This window comes from Watersipora subatra, chromosome 6 (genome assembly GCF_963576615.1).
Source record: "Watersipora subatra chromosome 6, tzWatSuba1.1, whole genome shotgun sequence".
NCBI lineage: Eukaryota > Metazoa > Bryozoa > Gymnolaemata > Cheilostomatida > Watersiporidae > Watersipora > Watersipora subatra.
Window position 1 is genome coordinate 37,752,404 of NC_088713.1, and position 15,660 is coordinate 37,768,063.

General features: G+C 32.9%; 1 protein-coding gene across 2 annotated transcripts in view; it reads left to right on the top strand.

The window, feature by feature from the left end:
* The first annotated feature begins 6,450 nt into the window (after window positions 1-6,450).
* Window positions 6,451-15,660, top strand: part of LOC137398898 (uncharacterized) — a 194,923-nt gene continuing 185,713 nt past the window's right edge. Inside the window, exons 1-8 of one of the 2 annotated variants that reach the window (XM_068085060.1) lie at window positions 6,451-8,446; window positions 8,545-8,616; window positions 9,474-9,658; window positions 9,823-9,999; window positions 11,070-11,289; window positions 11,567-11,800; window positions 12,006-12,118; window positions 14,473-14,649. In XM_068085060.1, the coding sequence (XP_067941161.1) occupies window positions 6,523-8,446; window positions 8,545-8,616; window positions 9,474-9,658; window positions 9,823-9,999; window positions 11,070-11,289; window positions 11,567-11,800; window positions 12,006-12,076 (2,883 nt within the window). In that variant the 5' untranslated portion in view covers window positions 6,451-6,522 and the 3' untranslated portion in view covers window positions 12,077-12,118; window positions 14,473-14,649. Of the gene's footprint in view, window positions 8,447-8,544; window positions 8,617-9,473; window positions 9,659-9,822; window positions 10,000-11,069; window positions 11,290-11,566; window positions 11,801-12,005; window positions 12,119-14,472; window positions 14,650-15,660 lie in introns of those variants that run through there. The other variant, XM_068085059.1, reaches the window with a different exon arrangement.

The window sequence follows — 15,660 nt, forward strand, 5'->3', positions numbered from 1 at the left end:
TGTGAGAAACCAAATATGTAAACAATAAATGGTAAAATGCAAACATATATAAGATCTTGGTCGCTAGCATCATCTACCCATTATTTCTTACTAGACCAGTTTAACTAACTGTGTGACTGTAAGTTTAGAGTGAAAGTGTTTGTTTTATGTTCACATGTGTTTTGTACTGCAATACGTAAAAGAGGAAAAACCAAAGTTAATTTTTTGTCTGCTCTAACAGTTTCTGACAAATTAAGTTAGGTCATAGGTCTCTAGTTTTCAGTTTAATCTATTTTTTTTCAATCCTCTGTTATAAATGCTCATAAAATTTGCTAAAACCTTTTAAACTTATGTTAATTGTATTGTAAATACTGGTTTGCAGGCCTATTATTATGTTAAATTTTAATAAAATCATATTTATTTTATACTGTAAGTGCAGTTAGTTTCATTGAATTTGTCTTTACTCAATCTAACAGTTTTTTCTCACACCACTTATCTAAAACTGAACGCTTGCTATTAATAGAACATTTAGTCAAAGAACTAAGTTGTATATTTTGGGGACATTATTTTATGGAGCTTTGACTATGGCTTATACTATGCAGCACACGATTAAACACCGAAATTTTCTTATAAAACATGTTTTCCTATTAAATTTTATAGAATTTTCATTCAGTTATATGTTATATTATTTCTCTAGTTGTAAAAATTGTATATTTTGGGGACTTGTTATTTATTTATTATAGTGACATTTTATTAATAATAGAGTTTAATTAAAGATTTGTGTTGTATTTTTCAACCCTTTTCTTACAGTGGTGTTTTAAAAGAGGTGGCGTTCAAATAAAGGTGAGGCTCAAATAGAAGTTTTACAGTACTTGAAACATGGTGGTAGCAAAAATTTATTTTTAAAACTGCGAAAATATTTGACAATGATTTATTCACCACAAAAAAATAATGTTCACAAATGCATCTCTTCATTAAAAAATGAATGACATTTGTTACATTGTGTAACTATTATGAGCAGAATTTTTACAATTTAATAATGTGCCTAAATAAAAAGCCAATTATAAAATATTCAGTTAACTCTTTCGCTACCGTGTGCCAAACTATCTGGAACCGTTTTCTGAACTATCGGCAACCGTGATAATAGAAATACAGACTATCAGCCTATGAATAGGCTTTCACTTTTTCATTACGAAGCCTATGCATTAGCTAGATTAATCAAATTTTATCTCCCATGAAGCGACTTTGTTTTCAATCAGGTTCTACCAATAGAAAGTCATTTTGCTAAACAATTCCATTGTACTTATTTATCAAAATGGGAAAATCAGATGGCTACCATCATGGCAAAAATAAATTCACCACATTCGTTCAATACCAAGGAAGCACCAGAAAGTTTCGAGAGTAAGACTCACTAAACTATTTTCTTCTTTCTAGTAGAAGGTTTTGTCCTAAATAAGATGTGTTTTAAAGTAAAACAGTCTCTGCTTTGACTTTTGAGATATTGCATAAATACCAGTTGTATATAAAATTTTTGAAAATCAGTTTAAATTAATTTGGTGGAATAGCAAATTTAGCTCAATAGTAAAAGATATAATACCATGGTGAACTACTGTATAAGATATTGTTTTGTTATTTTTGGCAAAAATTTATATTAAATATTAGCATTATTTATCAATTAAATCCGCTCCCACGCTTATAATTAAAATCAATGATAATATTTTCAGATATCAATAACTATTCTGACCAACAAGAACCCACAGGGTACTCAGTAACCTCTGTTTTTATGACATTAAATGTAGGTATAGATGATAGACACTTCTCCATCATTTGTTATGTTTGTGATAATAACTTGGTGACTAAAAAGTATCATGAAAAACTCAGCTGAGTTTTTGCAAAGATTTTTTGTTCCTGATCAACATCGCTTTAAAAGAATTTTCACAATATTGAACTGTCAATAACCGCTTCAGGTTTTCACATAAATTTTTTAGATTTGTTACACTCAGATTATCTAAAAAAATAACAGTAACATTAGTGAGCTATAGAACTCCAGTTTCTGCATGTAAAACCATGAGAAAGCAGTCATGTTTATGTGTGTGCTTTGTTAGAACAAATGGAACAGCGAGAAAACATGAAAGCCATTGATATTGTTTGAAGCAGAAAGTTTTATTTTGGTAAACGAACTGATATAAATCTAGTTGATGTGGAATGCAGTTTATTGCTACTTTTGCATTCAACCATAACCAGGCTCCACTCTTTTGTTAGTTTTTAGATGTCTTAATGTTTGCCCTTGTTTTTGCATTGTAGCTTTTCAGAGCTTTTTCAACTAGAAGTTCTTGAGCTCGCTAACAATGCGTCTTTACTACTGGGTCCATCACATTCTTTGGGGTCTCTCAGAAAGTTTAGTCAAAGGTATCAACCTGAAAGGTTAGTAACATCTAAAGACTGATAATGGATCTAGCTGTCCTTATATTAGTGGTAAAATGTTTGTAACGATTGTTGTTCAATTTATAATGCTTACTGACCTTTACTGATTTGTAACAAACATGTTTCTGCTGATAGTTCTAAGTTCTCATCTGTCAACACTTTTTAAGTAAATCTTTGTGGATGAAAAAAATCTAACTTTTAGAATATGTAAAAGTAGTTTATTTTAGTAAGAAAGAACGCAACAGAATCTCAACTTCTGCTTTGAATACTACATAGAAGATTTAGCTATACCTAGCAATTAAAGTCAGTTGCTGTAAAAAACTACAGCAGTGGCTGCAGTTGGCATTTGGTATTTGTTCACTACCATTGTTTTGTTTGTTAACTCTTTCGCTACCGTGCGCATCACTATTGGCATATGCGATAGTATAAGTACAGACCACCTGTCAATGAATTGGCTAAGAAATTGGGTTTCATTTTTTTTCTTTACAAAGCCTACGCACTAGCTGGACCAATCAAATTTTGTCTCCAACGAAACAACCTTGTCTTTCAGTTCCAACCAATTAAAAGTGTTCTGTTAAGCAATCCATTTTTACTTATTTTTCTAAAGCAAAAGTTCAGATCGCTACCATCTTGGCAAAAATAACTCACCACATTCGTGGTGAATGCAAATGAAGAGCCAGGAATTTTGAGATAGTATGATTCACTAAACTCTTTTGTACTAAACTTGCATATAACAATAAAATATTGTTGTAAGTGAGATGCATTTCACGCTGAAACAATATCTGCATTAAATCTTGAGATATTGCATAAATACCAGTTGTATATCAAATTTTCAAAAATCAGGTTAAATCATTTAGGTGGAATAGCAAATTTAATCAGTGGTGCAAGTTAATAAAATGTAAAAATACTGCGCTTAATTTTGTTTATTATAATTGCTGGTCCTTTTATAATGCTTACTGACTTTTACTGTTTGTTAGAAACATGTTTTTGCTGATAATTCTAAGATTTCATCTTCCAACACCTTCCAAGTACTCTTTGCGGGTTAGAAAAATCCAATCTGTAGAGAGTGTATATACAGTCTATTTAATAAGAACAGACACAAAATAATGTAGTTTGGTGTTTTATATATCCTATAGAAAGTTTATTTTCAACTATCAAATAAAGTCAGTTGGTGTACTAAACCACAACGGTGACCGAAACAAAATCGTCACGGATCAATATAGATGATGATTCTCTACAAAAGCAGAAAACTGTTGCAACATGGACATGGTTTGGCTGGTACAGAAAACATGTTTGCTAATAAGTTAGTTTTATTCAACAAAGAAACTTAACCTTTTCAAAAAACTGTTGCTCCTATTTGAAAGAACTTTACTGAAAGCTCATCGATTGCGCCAATTTGTTGTTAATTTGTCCAAAACACCGCCGAGCAGTTAAGAAAATATCATAAAAATTGTAAGCTGAGTTTTGCAAAAATTTGTTTTTTCCAAAAAGCTCTTAGAAGCATTGTTAGAATATTTAATTGCTATTAACTGCTGCTGGTTCTCACAGAGAGTGAGTTAGTTTTGTTCTAGTGAAATAATAATAAAAAAACTATCTGTAATATCAGTGAGTTATAAGACTCCAGTTTTTGCAAATGAAGCCGTGAGAAAGTATTCATGTTTATGTGAGTGTTTTTCAAAAAAATGGAACAATTAGCAAATAGGAAATCTATTGATGATTTTTGAAGATAGACTGATAGAAAGCGTTATTCGTAAATATCTTACGAAAAGGTGATAGCAATGATTGGTTGTAATTATTGTCCATTTTATTGCATTTATTGACCTTGACTAGTTTGTTACAAGCCAATTTCTGCTGTTAATTTTAAGTTTTTTCTATCATCATTTAGGTTTCATCTGGCAAGTTAGCAAAGTTTAGCCAGTAGGAAGTAGATAAAAATATATTTCACACCAAAATATGAAATGAAATTTTAGCGATAAATTGCAGGTAAAATCAGTTAATATACAAAAGCACAGTTGTTACTGAAACTAAACTGGCAACAATCACTATAGATGCTAATCCTATAAAAAACAATAAGCCATTGTGCCATGGTTTAGCCGGTACACATAACAGAATTGCTAATGATCTTGTTTCTTTTAACAAGGAATCTCAAATTTTTTTTAATAACTGTAGTTTTCATTTGAAGAAAGTTTGCTTACATAAATAACACTCATTTGCGCTAACAGGTTACCTATTGGTCGGAAATGCTGCTATGCACATAAAAAGGTTACGCCATAGTTGAACTGTCATCTCTGAATCAACTTGCAGATTGTTATGAGAAAAAGTTGCATTATATTCCAAGGATTTTATTGTCATACTTTTTATAAAGTTATACTAAAACATCAGAATAAAAAGCTTAATCTTTTAATTGAAATCAGACTTTGTGAAAAGTTAAAAATTTAATCAATTAATAATAAGTTTCAATCACGTCTAAGATCTTAAGGGTTAGTGTCATAAGCTACTCACTACGCCTAAATAAACCATTTTTACAACTCTGTGAGTGTAACTATGGAGACACTGGCTTTTTCAAATGGTCTTGTATGCAGTATTGTAATGCTTTTAATTGGCCAAACAAAATAAAATGTAGTTTTCAGCTCTGTAGATAGCGATACACTTGCATATTATAATATATTTTTAGCTTCGAAATAATATTGAAAATCTAAATTGAATTGAAAATAAATGCAACATTTAATACCGAAATTTCATTTTTAAATCAAAAATGTTATTGTACAATGGTTTATTCACAAAAAATGAAATTTTAAAGTTGCCAAATGTCTCTGGTAAAAACCTATTTAATATCTTTATTACACTTATTAAATATTATGTTTTAATAATTTCACTATGGTAATTGTAAGTTGACCACCTAATTTTAAAATGCTCACTAAATCAAGTATTAAATTCGAAACAGCCAAAGTTTTGTATTACACTTAATGACAGGAATTAAGTAGTGTATTAAATGTATTCCTCAATTACATCCAATAAAATGCTTACATTTAAAATAACCGATAATAATTTTAGTTACCACCAGCAACCATACCATGGAAGAGCTACTTAGTAACCTCAGTTTGTATGACATTAATTGTAGTTATGGATAGTAGCACTAGAAGCTGAGCATTTCTATTTAATATAATTGTCAAATATAGTCTCAAAATACCATCTTAATTAACCAAACAATTTTTTTAAAAATAGTAGTTTGCTCATTGTCCCGCAATCATGTAATTTACCAGGAGAACCAATTTAATAACAAACATTAATATACACGTGATATGTAGGGAGTATTTGCTTTCTGATCAGTTTGAAAAGGGACTGTGATAAATAACAAACGTTTTGCACTTTCATTAGATCAGTGTGACTTATCTGTTGGAATTTAAAATAACTTTTTGCCTGTAACAATAGTTATACATAGCAATGTTTGTATACTTTACAAGTAATCGGTACATATAAATTTTTCCAACCCTAATAGATGTTGCAATATTGAAGTTTAAAACTTGAGTAAATGCAGCACCAGACTTTATACAGCATCTTGTCCGTTTTTAACATATTGGTATATAACAGAGAAAAGAGGTTTCCTTGATTTGTTTCATTTGTAAGAATAGCCATTAAACTATGTTCTGAATAACATGACACAGCTGAGCTAAGTCTTGATAGTAAGATTTTGCTTCTAAGCATTGTCTCTTTAGAGGAAATATGGCAGCAAGGATTCGGTATTATCCGCTGTTGACTTAAACAAAAAGAAACTTTAGCATTATTATAATATAATAATGCTAAAGTTAATAAGTATAATTATAAGTATAATAATGCATATCGACATTGCCTTTATAATATTATTATAAAGGCAATGTCGATATGAAAATAAATTTGGGTTAATATGATAAAATTACGATACTTTAGCATATACAGACAAGGTTGAAGTTTTTCCATTTGAGCAACAAGCTACAAATTTCCACATTTGGTTTGAATATAAATAATGCTCATCCTTCTCATATATTTGTCTCTGGTTGCAGCCTGGGTAATTGTGATCAGTTAGAGGAGTCAGACTGCGGTGACAACAAACTAACCGAAATTCTGTCTTGTGTGTTCAAAATGCAAAATTTACGCGCGCTGAGCATCTCTCACAACAAGAACCTGACAAAGATCGATGAGAAGATTCTGAACCTCAAACATCTCACCAGTCTTAATTGTGATGGCTGCTTTAATCTAGTTTCTCCTCCTTATGCAGTGTGTCAACAAAGTTTAACAGCAATTAAAACATTTTTTGAAGACCTTGCATCAGAAACACCAGTTGAACTGACGATTGTTCCAGTTTCGGTAGTTGGCCATTCAATGTCAGGGAAAACAAGCCTCATTAGATCCTTGCAATCAAGAAGCCGTGAACTCACTAACCGCTCCGAGACCAACATGCTAGATGAAACAACAAAAGTATTTCAAATAGAAGGAGTGCAACTAGACAATTCATACGCCAAAATGATTGATCACGGGGGTCATGAAGTATATCATATCACCTATCGGTACATTCTTAAGGAACGCAACATTCCGTTGATCGTGGTTAATTTGAATGCATTTAAATCTCTGGCCAAAGAAAAAGGAAAAGAAGCAGCAACTGAGGAACTCTGCTGGCAGTGGTTATCTCACATCTATCTTGCATGTCCTTTGTTAATAGAGTCTCCACTTTTAGTCCTTACTCACTCTGATAAAGTTTCAGATTCGGAGCTACAGAGTTACAAAGATTGTCTGTTTAATCATTCTAAGAAACTCCGAGATGAGATGCTGAATGTTGAGCAACTAAAAAGTAGAGCAACAAAGCAGGTTCTCCATAAAACCAAATTTTTATCCAACAAGGGAGTTGAGGTGTTCAATGAAGAGAACACATTCGTGTTTGGCAAAGAGTCACACCAAATAGAAGATCTCAGAAAAGCTCTTGATTTCCGTTGCAGGAAGTACAAGGTTTCTCTACCACAGAAATGGAATGATATGTGCAACTTTGTTGAAAAAAGTTTGACAGAACCTGTAGTCACTGTTTCAGAAGTTCTGGCTAGCTTTCCTGGAGAGAGCTCAATGCATATTTTGGGTTACATGCATAACATAGGTGATGTTCTTTGGTTCCAGTCGGTAGAGTCTTTGAAAAGTTACATATTCCGTGACATCCCAGCGATGACTAAAATGATTTCAATTCTCTTTCATCACCAGTCAGACCGTCTTTGGAAAAATAGAGCAAATAATTTTCGTGAGTTTGATTTTAAAGGAAAACCTATTAGTTTTGCTTTATATCAACAGTTTGTCAAAAACTTCACTCGAAATGGCATCCTTGAAGAAGCGCTATTACACCATCTCCTCAAACTTGAATCAGACTTTCAACCCGACATTGCCATCGAGTTGTTAAAAAGCTTTTGGATTGTACAAGGGCCCATAATATTGAATTCTAAAAAGCATAGATATGGCTACGCAATACCATATTTTTCACCGAAGACCATGAACGAATTTTTGGGGGAAAAGAGAAGGTATGAGCTTCGGTTACACGTCAATTTGAGAGGACTTCCACTCCCCAGATATGGGTTCCAACTAATGACAGTTGCTGTGTTGAACGAGCTTTCAAGTGACATAAACACACAAAATATTGCTACAAATGGTGCTGTGGTGTATCATGATGAGTGGCAAGTGAGTTTGGTACATGATGTCTGTGGTCAAAAAGTTACTCTGGAAGCTAGTTCTGACGAACCTCATTTTGGAGATATCTGGAAACAGCTTGAAAATTCAACCAATAGCATCTTGAAACTGCTTTCAAATGCATGGATTGCAAGTGAACCATATATTCGTATCTTCTGTGGTCATTGCCTTTTTCTAAAAGACCCAAACCCAGAAGATTTTGTCGATCCAGATTGGTTCTGTCCAAAAGGTAAAGCACTCGCAGTCACACGATATTTGGGAGTAGAAAAGTTGACTTGTGAAAAGCAGGCAGAGATAACTAGAATTAAAACGCCGACTGTACCATCAGCCCTCATGAGACCTTGTGAGTTAAAATGTCAACTAACTAAATTTACTAAAGTAGTTTAATCTCTACTAACATGTTGATTATACCTCATTAATGTTTTACCGATTTATACTTAGGTCATCAGCTTGATGAAGAGAAGAAAATTATCATACAGGACTATCTAGACACTCTACCTGTGGCATCTGCAGGTACACATGCCTTGTAAATAATTTTTTTTCTTGCCATAAAATTCCAACATATGTTTTACAGCTCTAATAACACTTGGTGACTGACTTGCATTCAAACAGTAGTTTTCTTTGGTGATAGCAAACCAACTAGTTCAATTGAGGCTAAGTAGAAACTTAGCGTAAGATCAAAACTTTAGATGACTATGTGATATTCACTATCAATGGCTTGTCATGTATTTCACTAATTGTCCAGATACTGCCTACAAAGTTCTGAAAGATTAAATATTTCCGTAGTAAAACTGCTAGTAGTTAATTATTAATGATCACCTAAGTCTAGCTAATGATCAATTGTTGAAATAAAAAGATGAAAGTTATGTTTAAAAAGTTACTCGTCATTATAATAACTAAGCCTACTTTTCTGGCACTTTCATGTTAGTTTTTAAATGTTTTTAATTTTCTGTTGCTTGCGAAAAAAACTGCTGACAACGAAGCCTGAATAGAATGTTTTAGACTAACAATTTATGGGAAGCAAGTAGCATGCTTGATGACTTCTTACTGCTTTTCCGTATTTAATAAATACAATCAATATGAAACACCATTTTCATTTATATTTAAATCCTGATAGCAGTGTATCATTGTTTTTAATACTCACGAAAAATCTTTATAATATCAGACACGTTTACCAATTTTGACGATTTGAAAAAAATTATTAAAACATGAGGTACTAGTTATGCAAAAGTATAATATATCATTGCATCAAATACTTTAATGTTGCCTATAAGTTTTGTGAGAATGCTCTTATTACAGTTTGATACTTTGTTCAACTTATTTTTCATAAGCACATCATAATGTTAACATATTAGCATATAATTTCACAGCTACAGAGCAGGTTGTGGCACCGGTTCATCAACAACAAGAAAGGCTTACAATTCCTGTTCAACCTGAGCAAGATGGCGACTCAAGTGACAGCGCACTCTCTGACACTTTAGACCAGGCTTCTGAGGAACTGACTGTGAAACTCTGCTCTAAAACTTCTGTTAAAGATCTCTTTTACTCAGATGAGGTGAGTCCTTTTAGCCTGTAAAATAATAACTAGTTTAATGAATGCTAAGCAATGGAAAGGTCAGTCCATCTATTTAAAATTATCTGTAACCAAATTCATGTGAATTGAACTAAGTTCTTAACATCTCTAGTTGTGGGTTCTATTTGTGACTTTTGTTAACACAGGTTTACAGAATGAGCACCATGAAAGGACGCTGCCTCCTTATTAACAACATAACTTTCACATATCCTGATGGAACCTCTGATTACAGACAAGGGTCTACTTTGGACGGTCAGAGAATCTTGTCTCTCTTTGACAAACTTGGATTTCTTTGCTTCCGTGAGGAAAATCTCTCCGGTCAGGTTTGTAGTGAAATATATTTATATGGTTTAACAATAGTTTAAAATAAAGGTACATTATTATTGAAAACTTTGTTTAAATTTCACAAACAACCGATGATATTTGAAAAATAAATGTTTTAAAAGTGTTAAACTATATTTCAATTTTTGTTGTTGCATGTTTGAAATATTATGACCTCACAATATTTTAATGCTATGAAAGCTTAACCGTATCATGTATTCAATATGGCTGCAGGTAACATGAGTAAAGGAGTTTGATGTAAATAAATTTCTCATTGATAATCAGTTTGTGCATATTAGTCTGTTAGTACTCAAGTTAGCATACACATTAGTATGAGTGTTAGTGTCTGTGTCAGCGTAGTGTGCACAATGGTGTAGGTATTATTGTGTGTGTATGTACTTTGTTGTGTATGTGCATGCTTTCATTTGTGTGCACGTGTGTGCATGTGTGTGAGCACGCATATGTGTGAGCACGCATATGTGTGAGCACGCATATGTGTTTATGTGTGTGTTTGTGTGTGTGTTTGTGCGTGTGTGCGTGTCTGTATAAACGTTATACTTTTACATATTTTAGCTGATGTCATTCAAACTTCACACATATTTGTTTTGTGTTTTCCATCAGGTCACCAAAAATATTTTATTTTAAAACTTGATTTGGTTCCTGAAAACCAGCTTCTCAACTACTCTCCTGCTAATCGCATTAAGAACAATTATCATCTATGAACATGCTCTTGGATTTTTGTTTTGAAGACCTGCTAGAAATTTGCATTGCAAATTGACACGCAGGGGTCTATAGGCTGTGTGCTGTCGGCTTAAATTAAATTAAACAATATCCCGGCCAAGGCTTTGCCCAATGCTATATAAAAATACAACAAAATTTGTCAAATGTTAGCATAGGGTAAAATAGTTAATATTTATCTCAAATATTGCTGCAAAGCACTTCCAATATTTTACTAGAATTTCGAAATTAGAACCAAATAGTATTAATTTTGTAGCAGTGTCACTATTCTGTTTGTGAAAAGCATTATTTAAACCTATTACATAACTTTAAGCTTCTAATGGTTGCCTTACAGCGAATGTTGGAAGTGATCAGTAATGAAACAGAAAGGCCTGAGCATGTAAATTATGGAATGTTTGTATTAATCATCCTCAGTCATGGTTCTGAGACAGGCATATCTGGGACTGATGGAACAATGGTACAAAGAACAGACATTAATAATGCCTTATCAGCTCAGAACTTTCCAGCAATGGCAAGGAAACCAAAACTACTTATTATTCAGGCATGCTCTGGTGGTGAGTTACCTGGTTTCTGCAGCTATTTGTAAAAACTAGTCTGTCCTGCATTGCTCTACTCATAGATGTAATTGACATGAAACAGTCATCTATTAATACTCATCTGACCATACTAAACAATTACAATTTTATATATTGTAAATCAAATTGCTTCCACTCTATCTTTCCATATTATTGGTTACTAAATGCAGTAAAACTATAATCAATGATTAAACCTCTGCAAACAATATTTATAACACATCTGAGATAAACATTGCAAATTTCTTATTTATTGTAGGATTTCAGGATAGAGTCACGGTGCATGACGCTCAACCTTCAACTTCATCATCTCATCCAGGTTTTTCTCTCCCATCAGTTACTAGCTTACCTACCAGTGGAGTCCCTCTCTGCTTGGCCGCAACGCTAACAACACTTTCTGAGCCAACCCCATCCTCTGCCCTGATGCACCTGCCAAGGTCTCATGCAGTTTTGAACACTGATGACCTGCTAATCTGGAAAGCCAGTTTTCCTGGTAAACATAAGAACTGACAGTTGATTGAGAATATGTTTGCCATTCAATAATGTACTTTTTTACCTATTTAAATAGGCTGGTTATTACTCTAGTGAAAATTTTGAGATAAACTTATTTGATGCTCAGCACATCTTATGTTTAAGAATGATTTCAGTTCACCAGCCTATCTAGTATAACACACTTAAACTCTGTTCTAATGTGGCAGGTCACCTGGCATATAGGAATCGGCGATTCGGCTCCTGGTTTATTAATGCTATTGTCGAGTCCCTTTGCTAACATGCCTGTCATCGAGACCTTAAGACTTTGTTTGAGAGACAGGTAAGAGAAAATTTATGTTCCAGTTAAAGTTTATGCCAATTTTAGCGTTGTAATTGTTTATTTATAATATTCGGCTTTAGAAATTACAAAAGTACAAATATGAGCCAAACACAATTAAAATTAGACCTAAAAATTTGAAGAGATCCCAATAATTGCTTTGCTCAGGCATGATATTCATTCCTCATTGTCTTCACAGTTGATGGTAAATTCAGTTGCGTTTGCCTTGATTGGGGTTAACAAAGATGAGTAATAATCAGAATGAATAATCATCTGTTGACACGGGATGACAGCATGTATGGTGGTGCATCCACAGAAGCCATATCCTGATGTAATAATGAACATGTTACTGTTTCCACACTACATTATGAAAACACTTGCTTAATAATAAACGAGTTCAATGTATTAATTTTTGCGATTGGATTCATTTCTTTGTCTTCCATAAAGTAATCACTGTCTCGAATGAACATCACTAAAAGAAGATAACTCCAAGCGTATAGATGCATGTAGGACTAAGTTAATATTCACTGTATACATAAATACTTCACTTTTATCGATTGATGAAGACCGGCATCCCTCACGGTATATGAAAATTTTCAAAAAAGAAGCTAGTTTTTAGAGTATGTGTATGAGCCAAAATCTTAACACCAGTACAATTAAACTAATTTTTACACATGTATTTATTTTTTATAAGATAATTACATTAAAATTGTCTTCATTGACTTTCAGTTCATATTTCAAATTCACTTCTAGTACTTTAAGCAAGAGAATGCTGTTATGTAGTACGTGCGCCGTTTGGACTTTTTCTAGTCTGAATATTTGTACTTGTGATTAATTTGATTTGCTGTGGGAAGAAAATAACATGTTTTTAAACATGAGAAAAAGTATAACCTTTGGCAGTGCCTTTATCATATATAGTAAACACACCTTTTAATTAACTTGTAAGCATTTTCCTTTAATTTTTAAGTTCTTTACACGATATTGAAAGTAGTAGATGCTTAAGAGGCTCACTGAGCAGTTTAACAAGTATGTTTCACTCACACCCTTAAAGGCATAACGCTGCACAAAAATAGCAAACAATGACTGCCGCTTGCACACCGATGCTCACGGAAGCTTCTCCTGTGTCAGCATTAAAAATACTATGTATTCTTTGTATGGGTATTCATGCATTTTAGTTCTTTTATGTTGGATTTCAATTAATTTTCTTGTGTTTTAAATTTTTCGTTGACTGTCATTAACCGCAGAGCACTGAAACCAGGAAGGGTGAGCCGCAAAGTAGCAAGGGATTACTGTGCCACACTTTATGATAAATGGATTTTGACACTTTGTCATGTATAATTTTACAGGGTATATGTAAAGAATTTCAAAGAGCCATTTTGCTTGCAATAGGTGTTAGAATGGCTTCTATAATAGCATACTATCCTAGCAGTTATTCTTGCAGGTACAATTTTAAACCATCTCACACCAGTGTTGGTGTAGGTATATACTTTCAGCAACTACCATTGTTTCCTAGGAGTTATCTTCTTTCTTTTGGCAAAAGATGATAATTTCTTTTGGATAATAAGCTTTCGAGTTATAATTGCGATCACTGATATATAGTTGAGGGGTGACTAGCTTTAAATTTTAATCTAAATAAATATTTTTTCTTGCTTCTTAGAAAAAGCTGGAATTGCAAAATACCATAGTGCTATTCTTTTAGCGAGCATTTTGTTAGCATTCTGTTATTCTAGCAGAATGCTACGTATTGTAGCATTTTGCTATTCTAGCAGAATGCTACGTATTGTAGCATTCTGATATTCTAGCAGAATGCTACAATAGCGGCTATCAACCTTCATGGTCAATTTTTTTACAGGACCTTTTCAGAGACTTTTAGTTGCTGAAATAATTGATCTGAAGATGTTCGCTCATATTTTTATAGTATTGGCATTAAATCTATAAAAAAAATTGGCATTTTCCTTTTTTTCACGTCTATCGCGAGTCATGCTTGAAGTTCATCATTTTAAATTAAAGGATATGTATGCACAAAGAGTTGCTAAATATTATTAAAGCAATGTCGAATCTAACTATATGAATGAGAACTTTAAACATGTGTGTACTTATTCAACACGTTTCTAAAAGCTTCAGGCTTAGTTGGTTGAAAATTCTCAAATCTTTTTTTAAATGTTACAAAAAGTTTTATTATTTCAGGCAGCTTTAGGTTAAAATTTACCTGTTTTCATGTTTGAAAAGTGGTTATAAGTCGAGTGTTAAATTAGACTTTGCAGACAATTGTAAAGAGTTACTATGTTTGTAAAGTTGTGATATTTATAGAACCATTACAAATGTATACTCGGTGACACTGTTTTCTGCTACACTAGATTAGGGAGAAAGTGAGAAGGCAAAGCATACAGTATGGAGATGGACAACAGCCAAGTATGGATTGCACTCTTCGAAAGAAACTGTTTTTGTTCCCTGGATACAACCCATCTAACCCAGATTAATTACCTGCTACACCAGTCTACACCCCTTCAGACAGCTGTAGCGTTTACTGACAAATCTACTGACATAGTTATCTAGTTTTATCTCCTTTGACGTTTTTGCTTTGAGGGATGATTTGCTTGTCAAACATAGAAACTCTCACCTATTCAATTCTTACATTGTAGTATTACATAAATATATTACTAATAGATTACCGATATCATGTTATTCTGATTTACCTTGTTAATATTGAGGAACCAGATGGTTTCATATACAAGGTTATTCTTTGCGGTTCACAAGTTTTGAATCAAATAAATCATAAGTTATGAATATGATCAGTGTGCCACTTTTGATATCTTGCATGTCTCAACAATGTTTGTGATCAGCTCTATATTATGCAGTTGTTTTACCTTGTACTATTTTAGCATCTTGCGCAGGCTTTCTGAACCAATTCAACAGCGGCTGCTGTTTTGTATGCATATAACTTCCTATTATATAACACAAAATTTAGGTACACTTATTTAGATTTTTCTGAGCTGCCATTTATGCTTTCACAACCACAACAGATTTCTTTATAATAAAATTATTTAGAGAGATCAGTTCCATGTACTGACTCTGAATGAAAACTTTTTATTTGCAATGTAAACCATGTGATCAAAATAAATGCTTGTTGAGTCTAGGACACTTTGCATGTTGAAAATGGTAATATAAACAGAACCAAATAAAACATCTCATCACCAGCGACAATGGATGTACATTTTGCAATTATCAAGAAATATCAACCATTCTTAAGAGTTATCTCAACACTGCTAACAAAAGAAAGCAACTGCTTTCTGACAGTACCTTTTGAGCTACCATCATATCAATCGTTAATGTTTATGTTTCTGTGAGAAACTTGTACTTTTCAAAAGTAATTGATAACTGACAGCAATAAATTGTTCTTAAGTCTGTGAAGAGTGAAGTTATGTTTTCCTGTTAAGAGTAAAAATTTGAGCCATCTCACACCAGTGTTGGTGTAGAAATATATCGCTACTTTTAGCAACTACCCGTGTTCCCTAAGAGTTATGTTTTTGCTATTGGCAAAATAT